The 17,110-nt window shown below is 45.3% G+C and overlaps 1 protein-coding gene across 1 annotated transcript in view; it reads left to right on the top strand.

The window, feature by feature from the left end:
- Window positions 1-12,770, top strand: part of LOC126427153 (poly [ADP-ribose] polymerase tankyrase-1-like) — a 66,382-nt gene extending 53,612 nt beyond the window's left edge. Inside the window, exon 4 of the mRNA XM_050089378.1 lies at window positions 12,278-12,770. Coding sequence (XP_049945335.1) covers window positions 12,278-12,770 — 493 coding nt within the window. The remainder of the gene's footprint in view (window positions 1-12,277) is intronic.
- The last annotated feature ends 4,340 nt before the right edge of the window (window positions 12,771-17,110 follow it).

The following is a 17,110-nucleotide window of genomic DNA, read 5'->3' on the forward strand; positions in this document are numbered from 1 at the left end:
AGGGAGGATATAAGATGAACATCAACAAAAGCAAAACGAGGATAATGGAATGTAGCCGAATTAAGTCGGGTGATGTTGAGGGTATTAGATTAGGAAATGAGACACTTAAAGTAGTAAAGGAGTTTTGCTATTTGGGGAGCAAAATAACTGATGATGGTCGAGGTAGAGAGGATATAAAATGTAGACTGGCAATGGCAAGGAAAGCGTTTCTGAAGAAGAGAAATTTGTTAACATCGAGTATAGATTTAAGTGTCAGGAAGTCTTTTCTGAAAGTATTTGTATGGAGTGTAGCCATGTATGGAAGTGAAACATGGACGGTAAATAGTTTGGACAAGAAGAGAATAGAAGCTTTCGAAATGTGGTGCTACAGAAGAATGCTGAAGATTAGATGGGTAGATCACATAACTAATGAGGAGGTACTGAATAGGATTGGGGAGAAGAGGAGTTTGTGGCACAACTTGACCAGAAGAAGGGATCGGTTGGTTGGACATGTTCTGAGGCATCAAGGGATCACCAATTTAGTATTGGAGGGCAGCGTGGAGGGTAAAAATCGTAGCGGGAAACCAAGAGATGAATACACTAAGCAGATTCAGAAGGATGTAGGTTGCAGTAGGTACTGGGAGATGAAGAAGCTTGCACAGGATAGAGTATCATGGAGAGCTGCATCAAACCAGTCTCAGGACTGAAGACCACACCAACCAACCAGTCTGCGTTACCTCCTTCACCTTTATAATCGAAGTTGGACGGACAGTACTTTTCCCAGACGATGGCGGGAAGCTATCGTCGTTCCCGTTCCGAAACCTGGAAAGGACAAACATCTCCCCTCTAGCTATCGCCCCATTTCTCTCTCGAGTAGTGTCTGTAAGGTTTTGGAGCGTATGGTGAATTACCGTTTAGCTTGGTGGCTGGAATCCCGCAGTCTTTTAACACCCGCCCAATGCGGATTCCGAAAGCATCGTTCTGCAGTTGACCATCTTGTTGCTCTCTCCACTTACATCATGAACAATTTTCTCCGGAAACGCCAAACGGTAGCAATATTTTTTGATCTGGAGAGAGCATACGATACCTGTTGGGAGGACAGGCATACTCCGCACACTGTTGTCTTGGGGCTTTCGAGGCCGGCTGCCCCTTTCTCTTCGCGAATTTATGGCAGGGCGCACATTTAGGGTGCGGGTGTACACTACTCTCTCCCGTACCTTCTCCCAAGGAAACGGGGTACCCCAGGGCTCCGTGCTGAGTGTTGTACTGTTTGCCATCGCCATAAATCCAATTATGGATTGTCTCCTTCCTGATGTCTCGGGCTCACTCTTTGTGGACGATATTGCGATCTACTACAGCTCTCAACGGACAAGCCTTCTTGAACGTCTTCAAGGATGTCTCGATCTCTTCCACTCTTGGAGCATCGAAACCGGCTTCCGTTTTTCTCCCAGTAAGACCGTTTGTGTTAATTTTTGGCGACGAAAGGAGTTTCTTCCACCCTCCTTACATCTAGGACCTGTCAACCTTCCGTTTTCAGATGTCGCTAAATTCTTGGGTCTTATGTTTGACAGAAAACTGTGCTGGTCCTCCCACGTTTCCTATCTTTCGGCTCGCTGTCTGCGATCCCTCAACACCCTCCGTGTCCTGAATGTTACCTCCTGGTGAGCGGACCGAGTGGTCCTTCTCCGCCTCTATCGCGCCTTAGTGCACTCGAAATTGGACTATGGAAGCATAGTCTACTCCTCTGCTCGGCCGTCTATTCTTCGGCGTCTCGACTCTATCCACCACCGTGGATTACGTTTAGTGTCTGGAGCCTTTTACACCAGCCCTGTGGAAAGCCTTTATGCTGAGACTGCTGAACCTCTGCTGTCCAATCGGCGAGCAGTCCTTCTGAGTCGTTATGCTAGCCATCTGTCTTCTATGCCTGCTAATCCAGCCCATGACATTTTTTTCGACGCCTCCTTTGATGTAGGGTATGCAGGCCGCCCCTCCTCCATACTACCACCGGGAGTCCACTTCCGTCAACTGCTCCATTCTTTCCTTCCGCTTTCCTAAAAACTTCTTGACAACTTGGGGTACAGCACTACCATGGCTCCGTCCCCGGATCTGCCTGCTCAGAGACCTTTGTCGATTTCCCAAGGATGGTACCCCTTCACTTGTTTATCGTCGGGTATTTGCTGCTCTATGTGCACAAATGACGGACGCCACATTTATTTACACCGACGGCTCGAAAACATCGTTAGATGTAGGGAGTGCCTATATTGTTGGCGACACCCCAAATCACTTTCGGCTTCCCGACCAGTGTTCGGTTTATACTGCGGAGCTTTACGCTGTTCTCCAGGCTGTCCACTACATCCGCCGCCATCAGCGAATACAGTACGTAATCTGCTCAGATTCTCTCAGCTCTCTCCTCAGTCTCCAAGCTCTTTACCCTGTGCACCCTCTGGTCCACCGGATTCAGGACTGTCTGCGCTTGCTCCACCTGGGGGGGCGTCTCGGTGGCGTTCCTCTGGCTCCCGGGACACGCTGGTATCTGTGGGAATGAGGCGGCCGATATAGTGGCCAAGGCTGCAGTCTCTCTTCCTCGGCCAGCTATTCAGTCGATTCCCTTCACCGATCTACGGAGCGTTTTATGTCGCAGAGTTGTTCATTTATGGCACGCGCATTGGTCGACACTTCCCCATAATAAATTGCGGGACGTGAAAGCTCTTCCTTGTGCTTGGACCTCTTCCTGCCGAACGCGTCGTCGGGAGGAGATAATTTTAACTAGACTTCGGATAGGGCACTGTCTTTTTAGCCATCGACATCTTTTAAGCAGCGATCCTCCCCCACTCTGTCCCCACTGCTCTCAGCTGTGGACGGTAAGACACCTTTTAATTGAATGCCCCTATTTTAATCCGTTACGCTCCCGTCTACAGCTAACGCCTGATATATCGTCGATTTTAGCAGACGACACGCGCTCAGCCGACCGCGTTCTCCAGTTTATTAGCGCCAGTGAAATGACGTCAGTCATTTGAAGCTTTTTTTGGGGACAACCAACCCCTTTCTGTAGTGGATTTTTAAGCCTTCCTTCTGCTTTTAGTTTCTCAAATTTTATGACTTTCGTTCCCATTGCTGCTGGTTTCCATTTCCGGCTTTTTATTGTTTCCTAAGTCACGGACCGGGCGCTAATGACCATAGCAGTTTTGCGCCCCAAATCCAAAAAAAAAAAAAAAAAAAAAAAATTCTCTGTTCACTTTATCAAGTGTTTCCCTATCAACCGAGTCAAATGCATTTTTAAAATATAGAAATGTTACAACTATATCTTTGGACTTTGTAAATCTGTGATGAATTACGGACTGTAGGTTGAAAATGTGTTCTGAGCAAAATCTGCACTTTCTAAAACCACTGTAATACTCTACCAAATGGTTACCAAGTGTTGCTCCTTCCATGTTTAATAGTATTGTTGAGAATTTTCTTACACAATATATATTTTTTTAATCCGTGTTTCTGCTAATTCAGTTTTCGTAACACTGTTTGTGCGCACGAACCGCTGCGAAGCATTCCCTATTGTAATCTGTGGCACACTAAGAGAAGCAGGATGTGGCGGCGTTGTCAGCAGCTGCTCTCTTCCGTCAACAGATGTCGCCGAGGTTTCCGCCGTGTAGATTACTGCAGTACGTGTTTTGCTTTACTCGTTACGGAAATACAGATGGGACGGTCATGCCAGCTGAAAATTAGAGAGAACTGAAGTTTGCGTTTGGTCTCTTCAGACGAGTTGCACCTATCTGGCAAAAACCTTACATTTCGTGCGAGAAATAAGGTGACTGTAGGTGCTTTCAGAAAGTGCTTCATTGCCGCACCAACCGTATGTACAAGTTGCAAATGCTTGACCTCGCTCCCTGGTCTGCCTCAGGCTGGCGAGTCGCCACTGTTCCTGTGTTCTGCCGCCTCAGTTAAAGACGGGCGATAGATGCAAGAAGGAGCAGCTCCCATCACGTCGCGGATTATCGAGAGAGAGAGAGAGAGAGAGAGAGAGAAAACGCTGGAAGGTGGAAGATGAGAAAAAATCCCTCCAGGGTTTCCTTCAGGTGGCACCGAAGGTTCTGAAATTTTTTCAACAATTTTAACAGATCTGGACCCATTAAAAAATTATGCTAACAACTTAGCCTCACGGAGATATTTGATATCGTTAACCAGTTCGTCTCGGGTGTAGTCATCATCATCGATATTGAAATAGTTCACGTGGTAGTCGGTGCTCAAGTTTTCCTTCATTCTTTGGTTCAGATTTATCGAATTTGGATTGTACTCGAGCCTCGGCATTTCTTCTCTATTTGGGTGTCTGACTGTGATGCTTTTGCAAATTTCTTCTCTACACTCTGATGACACGGTAAGTGTAATCGCAGTAATCGTCAAATAATTTCGAGAGTAGGAACATGTTTCAAATTTTCATTTTTAGGGACAAGATGAGGTAGTAATTGATGTAAATTTTGAACGTGCTCTTCACCAAACCGTGTTTTCTAAGGGCAGACGTACACGGAAGACTTACTGTCACGCAACCATTTCGTCTTTGTTGCTTTATTGTTGCTTCTGCTTTCGAGAGCTCGCACGAGATGAGCAACTGTTTCCTGACAGGGATTGTTTTGAGACTGCAGTGGTTTGTGCTGTTATCATTCGACAAAGGACAAAACGGGAAAGGAATTACTGGATTCGCCAACTTAAGTCTGAAAGACTAAATGAAGGGAAAGTCACTTTAATATTTCAACAGCTAAGATGTTACCCAGAGAAATCCTTCAGTTCCGCACGAGTGTAACGTCACGTGACGAGCTAGTCGCAGTTCTGGGGCCTGCCATCGCCTACCGAAATACAAATGCGCGCCTCCTACCGAAATACAAATGCGACAGGTGATTCCACCCGAAGAGAGGCTCAGTGTTACGTTACGGTAGGTTGCATGAAATTACACATTTTTATTTAGCTTGATATTTATTAATTCCAGCAATCCAGTTAGTAACAGGAATCATTACATTTTGTATAAAAGATGTCCAAAGCAACTGATGGAAATGGCAGAAAATGAATGCAGGTATAAACACTGTTGCATGTAGTGACATCGTACATAGTTTCTGATCCATGTGGAGGCCCAGAAAAATTTGTCGGGTATGAGTTTACACTGTCTCAATCATGAGGAGTAGTAAGGATGGTTTAGGAGCTGTTTCCGGCAGTAGGTTAATTGTCAGACGTAGATGTTCCAGTAAACACACATGCAGGGGTGAAGAAGCTAGAACACCGAACGCCACGACTGAAACCGTCACATGTGTCATTTGGTACACACGTGATCTGTAAAAGTCTCATTACCTGAAGAACCTCAATTTGTGCATCAATCATTTGGTGTGTGGGTATTGGTTTCAGCGTAGCTACAAGAGACAATGCAAATTGTGTTGCAGGGTCTTCCATTGATGAAGCAGTTTCTTTCTTCTCTTGAAGTATATCGAGTAAAGTTTCTTCCTAACTTCTTCTTTGGATTGTAGAAGGTATGTGGAGATAGAACAATGGGTGGCCTTTGAAGGTTCGTGGTCTTTGAAGGTTCTGTTTCCTCAGGTTCCTCATTGCTTATTACTGTGTCAGCATTTCCACTTGCATCACGTAGTTCTACGGTTGGTAGAAGAAACAAGTTGATTTGTACTTTCACGCTTACCGTGGCTGCTTGTCCCGACTTGGCAAATTTTTGCTCATACAATTCTCTTGCAGAGCATGTCCTTCGATTTTTCCGTCTTTGTTGTACCAGTGTTCCTAGGAAACAGACAATAAATTGAAATGTTTGACATTGTTGTAGATGTTAATTTATTTTCGTGAAATATAAATGAAAACTATTATTCAGTTACATAACTTTTCAGGTATGCAGCGACTGGATCAAGTTTAAATGATCTTCCATACAAGTACTTTATTTGTGCTAGCACAGTCTGCAAAATAGTGAAAGCAACATCCACTGAAATATGAAATGTTTTGCTATGTGTGGTTATGCCAGAGAAATGTGAGGAAGAGTTGTTGGCTGAACAGTTCTATAAAAAAACCATTTCTGCAACAAGATACAGGTGGAAAACGTATTCGAATAATACAACTTCAAAGTTCTGGCTCAGATTTTTTTTAATTATAAAAAAATCTCTCCTGTGGTATTGATGGCATGGGTCGATGCTGAATACCAATTTGTTGGTTCGCCCTTCTGTCGGCGGCCGGAGCAACTGAAAAGTTGTCTCTGGGGAGTCGCTGTGTGTGTGTGCGCTCTTACATATGATTGTACAGACTGTGCAAAAGGCGAGACAGTTGCACGACAAAAGTCCTCCCTTGGGCGCCCGCCCTAATGGAAAGCAAGACTTCGTCAAACACCCAATCACTAAATTTAACAGTGAGAGGCATTGTTGAGTTTAGCACTAACATGTAGTCCGGTTTCATTGACAAAATTTGCCGCTTACAGCTACACTACAATTTTTTTTTACTGTGAGGTATCTTTTTCTCTAACATTATCTTTCAAGGCGTGTCTAGAATTTGCATACTCGAGAACATAACATACATCACATACATTGTTGGCCTCGAACCAGAGAGCATTCTGTTCATCTAATCCTATAATCTCGCCAGTGGGTTATAAGACTTGGCTACTAAGGACGACATTTGTACAAAATTACAAATGCTAGCACGTAAATACAATAAATTGATATAAAACATACCTAGAGCTCGTATGCGAGTGTAAGATTCTTTCAGCAGATAGATACAACAATGTGCCGAATTACGAGGACTATGAAATGCTGAAAGGCACACTTAAGATGTGATGTCTTGTTTCTTTCGTGACATAATGTAAGATCCTTAGTTCCACACGTAGGAACATGAGGGCCTCCTGCGTCATCGTAGCTGCGCAAGCGCGCTGACTCCTTCCACCTGGCGCTCTCTGTCAGCTGCTGAAACGAACCTTATATTTCTAACAGGTCGCGGGAAAATATTGAGAATGGTGGTTTCAAAAACGTACAGCGTAAATTTCCTTTTACGCAAGATGAACTATGTGCGAGAACGTACAATGAATTTATTGAATCACAGAGCGTTTGACTCTCATTTAAAAATCAACTCTTCGGTGACGAGCTATTTAGAGGAATTTAGAGTCCAGAAGATGAGACATTTGGGTCGTTACTAAAAGTTTTACAATCACGTTAGTGTGACGTGTATTAAAGTGTAAAACGCGCACAGATCATCAATATTGTATGTGCAGCCTTAGCTTCTCTTTCAGCTTATTAATCTTTGAGACCAATATTGTATGTGAACGCTGTGTTTATTAATTTAAACCATGAGCTTTTATTATTTGTGTCTTGGCGCTACTTAAGAGTGATGTTGCTATTGGCTGACTATATCGCGTGTCCTGTGCTGTCAATACCTGCCGAGATCACGTGACATGAGCTATGGCTGGCTTACAAAAGCTCTTCGCAATCTCGATTTCAATGCATCGAAAAGTAACATGCGGTGTTTGAGGGAATCCGAATGTATACCTCCATAATAGGAACATATGCACGACATCAAAGGTCTTGCAAAACGTTTTTTTTTCTTTCCGCGCTGAATTTAGTTTCCTAAAGTGCTGGGAATTCTACGTCGGTACAACAATCAAAGAAGTGATGAGTTTTACAGTGGGGAGGAAGAGTATATTGTCGCTTAACACGGAAAAAGTGTATTTTGACCCGGGAGAAAGTCTATTTTTAACCGAGAAGCCGAGGAAAAATGCGTGAATTTTTTTCCTTGTCCATGTACACGCCCTGTTAGGTTGTTGATGTACAGAACATGTAATGATAAGTCGATAGTTCTACAACTCTACAACCAGCAGTATATTTATAATGTGCAGCTGCTATTTTTATACGCAGGAGTGTCTGGATATTTTGTCCACCGACACACATTTTTTTCAAGATGTCGAGAGTCGGTATCAACATTTTAGTAAATGTCGATCTATTGGATGCCACATTATTAAAAATACCCTGATGTAGCGCCGACTGCCGTTCCGCAGCCGATGTCTGTCAATTGCGGCCGTGCGGCCATTAGAGAAGACGGCGGCAGCCCTTGCAGGCGAGTCAGCCGAGTACAGGGGGCAGCCCGGCCGACGCTAGGCCCTTCCTGCAGCTCGCGTGCGCCACGCCGCAGCCGCCTGCGTGTGCAGACACGGCTGTCGGCTCAGTCTAACATTCGACCTGGTCTCTCTTTGAAGGCACGCGTTTGCTTCCTGACGGTGAAACACCTGGTCTCAAGTCGAAATTAGAAACTAGTCGCAATTGTACGTAGACGGAATACACTTTATTTAAATACTTGGAGCACATACTGAAATGTGTTCGACAGTCGCCGACAGGCGGTAGGGGGCGTCGCTTGTGAGGGTCGCCTGCCCTGGCCGCCCTCTGCCCTGGACGCGGTACAGTGTGTCCGTCAAGTCGTGCGCCCTCTCCGCTCCACAGTGCTGTCCCGGCGACCCAGTCTGGCCACACAGCCTGGCGCCGCTCACTCCCAGCTCAGCGACTGCCCTGTCCACAAAAACACGACATTATGGAGTAAATTGCACTAACGCGGGAACGGGAATCAAATGTCAGCGTTCCCGTATCTCTCAGAAATATAAAAGCGGATTCCTGTTTGTCTGAATGCGTGTTCGTCTGCAACTTCATCCACAATTGGCGCATACATTCCGTCCGATACGGTTTTTAAACAACACATAGTGCAGCTGTACTGGAGAATTTAAGCCTTTCCTTTGATGCAGTCCGCTTAAACGCAACAATTCTTGCTACACGAGTAGTGCTCAAAAGTAACGGCGAACTCGCCATTTTGCTTTTTTTATAACTGAGATTCGCACGACTTTTTTGTCGTTGTGATGGTAAACGTGCGGGAAAAGTATGTGTACATCAGGAAAATGGGATATTTTGTCTGTTGTCACATCTTGGAAAAGTTATTGGTGTGTTAGTAGAATTGGCGATTATTTGTTTAATGTAAAATCGGATTATCGCGTTTGTATTAAATTTGGCTGTGCGAACGGAGTCAAATTCATCAACCTTTAGAGACATTACATTTTGCTTTTCGCGAATCTACTATCAATACGGGAAGTGTTTACGACTGGTGTAAATATTTCTTCGATGTCAACGGTTTGGTGCAGCACAAATTCCTGTCACACAGTGAAACGGTCAGCAAGCAGTAAAACCTACAAGCTCAACGCCAGCGGCATGACGCAATCCGAAAAAAGAAAAACCTCTATAGTCTGGGAGACGAGTCTTTGGTACTGACAGCTCGGTAGCGTCTTTCCGTTGCCTAGCGACCGCAGGCAGGCAGCCAGAGACTGAGCGGGTAGCAACGGCCACGTTGCCGCCCTGAAACCCAGTCGCGCTCGCTCATGAAACTCACCAGTGTCTCTCGCGTGCAGGCGGTGCGGTCGTTCGTCGTTTGTCTGAAGTTGAATTCGCAGTTTATTTCGTTTTTGTTATTTCTAGTGTTTCTTTGTTTATGTTTCGTTGTAAACAATGTCTAGTGCGGCGGGTAGCACCAGCCCAACACAAGAAGTGAAACGGAGGAAGAAAAGTGTGCTACACACCCAGGCCCGTGAATTCGTGTGCTCTGTGAGGCATTACTTTGAGAAAGAAAAGGACAAAGGTGGGCCCTTAATTCCTGTTGTTCAGGTTGTGAAGAGAACTGCAGCAGCATTGAAAATAAGTAAGAACACTGTTGTAAAGATAGGGAAAGAACAGTATAGTGTAGATTGGGACGAGAGTGGCACAACAAAGCTGCACACACCAGGAAAGAAGCGACAGAGAAATAAGCAGGTGACAGCTTTGGACGATTTTCAGAAAGACGCTATTCGTCGTCATATATACAGCTATTATAAGAGAAGGGAACATCCCACTCTATCTAAATTACTGGTGTCGCTTCAGAAAGACGATCTTTTTAAAGGGAGCAAATTTTCATTGCGTACAGTGTTGAAAGACATAGGCTTCAGCTATTCACTGTTTAACGGACTCAAAATATTAATGGAAAGGACAGATGTAGTTGCATGGCGGTGCAGATTTCTGCGTAGGATCATGGGTGTGGAATTCGAAAGTGGTTAGATGAAACTTGGGTCAATGCCAGCCATTCTTTACGTAGAGGCTGGAATGATGGAATGCCCGAGGGGATAATGGCAGTGCCTGTTGGCAAAGGAGGGCGTATTATTGTCTTACATGCAGGAACATCGAAAGGTTTTGTGCCAAACTGCTTGAAAATGTTTCGGTCAAAAAAGACAGGAGATTACCATGAAGAAATGAACAGTGTAGTATTTCAAGAGTGGTTCGAGACATCGCTTATGACGAATCTGACAAGTCCATCAGTGATTGTTATGGACAATGCGCCTTATCATTCCGTTGTTAACGATAAGGCACCAACCTTGGCAACAAAAAAAAGACGATATCATTCAGTGGTTGAACCGGCGAAAAGTACATTTCAGAGACGATTTAAGGAAGGCGAAACTGCTCGAAATTGTGGCACAAAAGAAACCCCAATTTCCAACATACGTAATTGACGAGATTGCTAAAAGGCACAGGCATGAAATCGTTCGGCTTCCTCCATACCACTGTCACTTCAATGCAATTGAAGGAGTGTGGGCGCAGATAAAAAATTACATTGCTGCTAACAATAAAAAATTCACGTTCTCTGAAGTGGAAACTCTCCTTCCAGCAGCTATCAATAAAGTGACAAACGAGACGTGGGCTAAAATTGTAAACAGCACTGCAAGTGCCATCAGAGAGGCGGCCAAAACCGAAGGGGTTGTGGAAGAATGCATCGAAAATTTAATTATACATCTGGGAGAGAGCAGTGATAGTTGGAGTAGTGCTGAGGAAGACAATGTCAAATCAGATTCTGACAGTGATGTGAGTGGTGTTTTTCCATTACAGTAACTACAACGTATTCAGGGAATGTAAGGAGGGAGTTTGCTATCGATCTACAACTGGATCATCATATTGTGAGTACTTTCTTCAGATTATAACTCTTAATACACTGACCAATTATTTTGTAACTTGTAGTAGAACAAATTAATAATGCTAATACTTAACAATGGAAACCAAAACTGCTAATGCTCAACAACTTGCGAAAATAGTTTTCATTTCAGTTGTGAAGTTTAACAAATAACTTTATTATGTTTCAGCATCTTAGATACTTGTACTAAATAGCTCTTATCAGTTTTCGAGTTAATATATTTCAAGCATCAACTTTAAATAAATTCACGCGTACCAATACGACTTGTATTTTGTCTCGCTTTTATTTCTGCTGCTAAAGAATGCGTGTAGCAGACAGGGCGCCGCGTGCTGTGAGCCACGTTCGGCAACAGCGCCGTCTGCCCGCCGGAACTGTCACTACCAATCACTCGTCTCGCGGACTATAGATTTGTGGCGGAACAGTTGATGATTTCTGCACTGCGATAACGCATCTGCTTAGAATTCGTTGCGTGTTCGTGAGTGTTTGGCTACAAACGATACTGTGGTGACGCCCTTGGCTGTACGATCACCCGATGTGAAATTTTGTTCCTAAAAATTACGACCAACCGTAAAGGGCTGTCTTTTTCATACACAGATGAGATTTGAAGTGCACCGCTGAGAGAACTACAGGGTATCATAACAAAACTTGCAGAATTGTTTGACACAGCGGAACAAACACTGGAATAAATGTATTCACGTATAGTGGAAAATATTTTGATGAAGACAACATTGGTATACAGTATACATAAACCCAGCAATGGATCCAATATTCACCGCTCTCGCTTTCACTAATATTGTCCGTGTGGCGACCTACGTTTTGTTAACAGACGAGGAAGTTGTATTTCTGTACTTACACATCTGATTACTTGCCTGTGTTTTCTTCTCGAGTCTCGGAAGGGATTGCTCCACACACAAGTAACCGTTAGAGGTGTGTTTCTCTTAAGCTCAAAGATTGGTTACCAACAGGATGCTGAGGTCACAGGAGGTGACTCCTCAGAGTGAATTAGGAGAAAAAGTTAAAACAGCTGGTAATGAGATGCAGTGCACCAATTTTTAACGGGAAGCGGCAGCAGATTTCGATAATGGGATACTGGTATGCGTCTGTCATACGCTGGTTGATCTGTATCCTAGAGGGAAGATTTCTAGATTTGTAACTCGTGGCTGGGCGGAAGTGTATTGAGGGCTGCTCGCAGTTTGGCGTCTGTGACGATTTCTTTCATTCGGTGTGTGTGTGTGTGTGTGTGTGTGTGTGTGTGTGTGTGTGTGTGTGTGTGTGTGTGTGTAGTAGAGTGAGAGAGAGTCGATGTTTTTTGCAGGAGCCTCTCTCAACAGGAGAGAGGGAGGAGGCTGATACAGGCGGCCAGGCAGGGCGCGGCGGAGCAGCTGCGCGAGTTGCTGGCGGCGGGGGCGGGCGTGGGGGCGAGGGAGTCTAGCATCAAGCGGACCGCCCTGCACGTGGCAGCACGCGGGGGTCACGTGGCGGCAGCCAGCTGCCTCGTCGGCGCCGGCGCGGAGGTCGACGCCAGGGACAGCTGTGAGCAGTGGACGCCCCTGCACTGGGCTGCATACAATGGCCACGCTGGTGTGGTGCGGCTGCTGGTCGGCGCCTCTGCTGACCCCAACACCAGGGCTCTGTGGGGGCGGACGCCGCTGCACTGGGCGGCACTGTGGGGCCACTCAGAGGCGGCGGCTGAGCTCCTGCTGGCGGGGGCGGACAGGGGGGCCCAGGATGGCAACGGCAGGACCCCCCTGGACCTCGCCAGGCAGAACAGAAAGCAGGAGCTTGTGGATATGCTGAGACAAGGCTGACGTACGGCATTCAGGAAGCACAATCAGTTACATCATATCTGTTGGTCTTTCAAATAAAGAACACAAAAATGAATCCTTTGTTCATTTATTTGTACACACCATTTTGTGCTGTGTATGACAACTCTGGTAACCCTGTGACAACTGCAACGACGAGAGATACCTGTAAACTAACGTGAGGAGCCCTTCTTTTGACGATTTAGTCTGTAAAATACTACACGATCAGTTTTTGCAAAAGCTCAAAACAACAACTCAAACACTCCAGTATTAACAAACACCACTTGTCTTCCTCATGGTGTACAACATATGCAAGCAACTTACAAGAACACAGCCGACATCTATCATGACCGCCTGCATTTCAAAACTTCACCAATCAAACTCTTTTAAAGACACGAATGGCGCAATATTGTTGGTTGTCTACCACATCATGCAGCTGCATTAACGTTAGTTGTTTGAACCAGTCCACTGCATTACCCCATTACTGGAAACTACATGCTGGCAGCAAGTGTGGTGCTATGTTACACCAGCATAAACTGCACCATACTCAAATTACTGGCACACAAGTCGTTCAGTCAGAATGTGTCATCAGTTCCGATCTCACGCCGAGTGTACCTGCGTATCTGCAGTTCGCAAATACTTGCCGCCTTTAATTGCAACCGCACATTGGTAGCAAGAGTTACACCACATACTTGGCAACACTGCACACGGAATGAGTCACACATCAGGCAGATTCGTAGAGGTCACGCTATGACGAAAAGTAAAATAAATAAAATTCTCTACTTTAGCCAACAAATCGAGTAACTGCTTCCAACTGCTGGTGAGATTCTAATGAGAGACTTGCTGTTACGTTAATTCAAATGTAGACGTGACTGTCGATATAAATTATACAGTTTGCCACACTGTCGCCATCTGTATATGAGCGTGTCATTATTTCGTAACTTTTGTCACCTGAGTCTGCGACGGAACGAGTAGTGGGGATGTCAAAAACAAAACGCACTACGACAACTAACTTTCAAAAGATGTTTCCTGTGACAACAGTGCTACACTGAAGCGAATCGCTGGTGGCTACACAGAGGGAAGAGATACATGTCCAGTGTGCACAGAAGAGGTTTGTATAAAGTGTCAAGCGATGTGAAAGACTCCTAAAATGTTGATGTCGAAAATGAACTGGCTGGATTGAGTGTGTGAGGTTCCTTTCCCTATCGACACCAACTTATTTTTCCAGGTTTCAGGTTTCAATGTGACGCTGCAGCTAAGGGAACAGTGCAGAATAAAGCGGCGGTGGCGAGCGAGAAGGCGTTCCCCGCGCATGCGCCGGCTACGGATTCGCCACACGGCGTGATGGTGAGTGGCTGGAGTGAGGCTCGTGAGCCAGCCGTGGGGCCGCGAGAGAGAGTCGCGCCCGCCAGCTTCCAGTACTCGGCTGCGAGACGGACCTGGAACTTCCCCTCAGTCAGCATCGGCCGCCAGGGCCCACCTGTGGCGCAGCAGGCGGTCACGTGTGTAACCGCTACACGGCGAAACAAACAACTTACACCCACACATTCACACCAGGCTATGATCGGAATCAGAAAACACACAAAATTTTCTGAATCTCGCCGTCCGAAAGAGAAACGCCACACATGGCTTCACAATATTCGGGAAACCGACAGCCACGAAGCATCGCCGTTCACAAACTGTCGAGTCACCCGGTGGCGCACAAGCTTCAGATTCTGACTGTACAGACTGAACAGAACATCCGTAAGCAAACACCATCACACAAAGCAGCTACACACAATAACATATACCTGAGGAAAATAGTGGCAAGTCTCATATGATCAAGAAATTAAACCAGCAAATTAGTAGAGATAAAAGGAACACACACAGGGAGAGGGAGGGAGAGAGAGAGAGAGAGAGAGAGAGAGATAGTGTAAACAAAAGTCAAATTCGTCGCCAAATACTCTCGACAACAAATGAACGCCAATGGTGTTAGCAAATACAACAGTGTGTGTGTGTGTGTGTGTGTGTGTGTGTGTGTGTGTGTGTGTGTGTGTAGTGCCCTCAGAACGCAAAAGAAGAATGTCGCAACAAAACCTGACTAATAACAAATATGTAAGCAAAATATTTTTATACGCCAAAATCAAATCGTTTAATAATCAAGAGATGTGTTAACTTGCTGATAAATTTCACATTTCCAGCGTTTGGTTTGCAGATGCCAAGCAATCATTGCAGGACACCATACAGATAGTCGTGCAGAACTGTGTAATGTGAAAATTTCGGTAAGGAGAAAAGTGAACAAAAACTTTCTTTATGCCTCACTGTGTTAGATCAATTAAAACATAAAATACGTTCACTTTCTACAGCTTACAATAACCAGATCTCACTCTGGATGGCACAGGGGTGCCGAAACATGTTTGGGTAACAAGAGAAATTAGTGTTTCAGCATAAACGGGAACCTGTTTTCAATAATATATGTATATATTCGCCGTTGACTGTAAAAGTTATTTTCGCAACTGCAGTGTCGCCTTTTGGCTCTGATAAAGATTTCATCTCGGCACATGCCAAACTTTAAACTCCTCCGACACACACACACACACACACACACACACACACGTCCCGATTTTTGTAACTTCATGTGGTGAACCGTTTCGCCTATTTAAATGCTGACTGTTTTACTGCATTCTTTAATAAATGTACTCTGATGGTGTCTTGGAATATATTGCAAATGGTTTAGCTACTCTCACCACCAAATTAGACACACAGATCGCCTGCTTGCATATAAATAGCTATCCTTTCTGCTGCAAGAACTGCCCAAGTGGCCATATCAGCGAGAGACGTACGAAGAACAATCAGGAGGGATTGCAGTGCGTCGGCTCATTAACATCGTACAGGAAATAGTTAAGTGTAGTAGTCTCGGGTGGGAAGTTACGGTGTGTTTATTGCTTTCTTCGCAGTCGTGGCTACATTCAGAAACATGTACGGAGATTTCGTACCAAATGGGGGTCTTGCGCGTAAAAAAGCGTTCGGAAGAGAACTAGTAAATATTTGTACAAAGAACGGGTGTTGAAAAATTACAGGCTGTATACGACCCAGGACAATCGGAAATCTGGGAAGAACCCGGGAATTTTTCATTGTTTTAGTTTTCAGATAAATTTTTGTAATTTTGGCTGCCAGGAACTGATTTTCCGGCAAAGAATGCTACTGTATCCCGCTACTGGAAAATAATACTGCAGCAATGAAACAAAAACGAGAGGAAAAAATAAATCTTTAGTTGCAAAGGAAATGCGCCATTTACAACAAGAAAATACAGCTAAAAATATGTCAAAGGCGTTAGAGCGAAGACGACGTGATACTTCGTAGCAATACACTCCTTTCTGTGAGCGTGACGTCACAGCTGCTTACGTCAGGTTCATCTGGGAAGTCGCCAGCGGGCTGATGCGCATGCGCAGTTGACTCGCCTGCGAGCAGTACCTTCCCCCGCCCACCGCTGCTCGGACTGCTCCGGCTAGTGGTGGGCAGGAAATGGCGTATCTGTTAGAAATCACAGTGATTGAGAGGTCACAGATATCACAATAACAACTTTACAAAATCTAACTTCGATTTCAGTCGCAGTTAGCAGTCGCAAGTAGCATTTCACATTCAACGCCGTGAGCCATTTGTTGGCCGAATTCCGTACTGCTTTCTGCGATTTCAGTGACAAGTCGCGGCTAGAAGTCGCAAGTAGCAGCTAAAAAGCGCAGATAACAGTGCCATCTGTTGGCCAACGTTCGTAATATGCTCATCTCTGCGAGACACTATCGAGTCCAACTGCGATTTCCGTGACAAGTCGCAACTGAGAGTCGCAAGTAGCAACTAAAACGCGCAGTTAACAGTGCCATCTGTTGGCCAACGTACGTACTACGCTCATCTCTGCGACACGCTATCGAGTCCAACTGCGATTTCCGTGACAAGTCGCAACTGAGAGTCGCAAGTAGCAACTAAGAAGCGCAGTTAACATTCTTCTCCTAGTGCCATCTGTTGACCGACGTACGTACTTCGTTATGAGAGCCCTGTGCCTCACGAGATCGATGTGCTGTGTGTGCATATGAAGGGCTTATTTCAATAGTGGTACAAGTCCATTTTTGTTCATTTTGAGATGTCCGCAGCTCGTGCTCTTGCGGTAGCGTTCTCGCTTCCCGCGCACGGGGTCCCGGGTTCGATTCCCGGTGGGGTCAGAGATTTTCTCTGCCTCGTGATGACTGGGTGTTACATCATTTCATCCCCATCGACACGCAAGTCGCCGAAGTGGCGTCAACTCGGAAGACTTCCACCAGGCGAACGGTCTACCCGACGGGAGGCCCTAGCCACACGGCATTTCCATTTCA

Source organism: Schistocerca serialis, chromosome 11 (genome assembly GCF_023864345.2).
Source record: "Schistocerca serialis cubense isolate TAMUIC-IGC-003099 chromosome 11, iqSchSeri2.2, whole genome shotgun sequence".
Taxonomy (NCBI): domain Eukaryota; kingdom Metazoa; phylum Arthropoda; class Insecta; order Orthoptera; family Acrididae; genus Schistocerca; species Schistocerca serialis.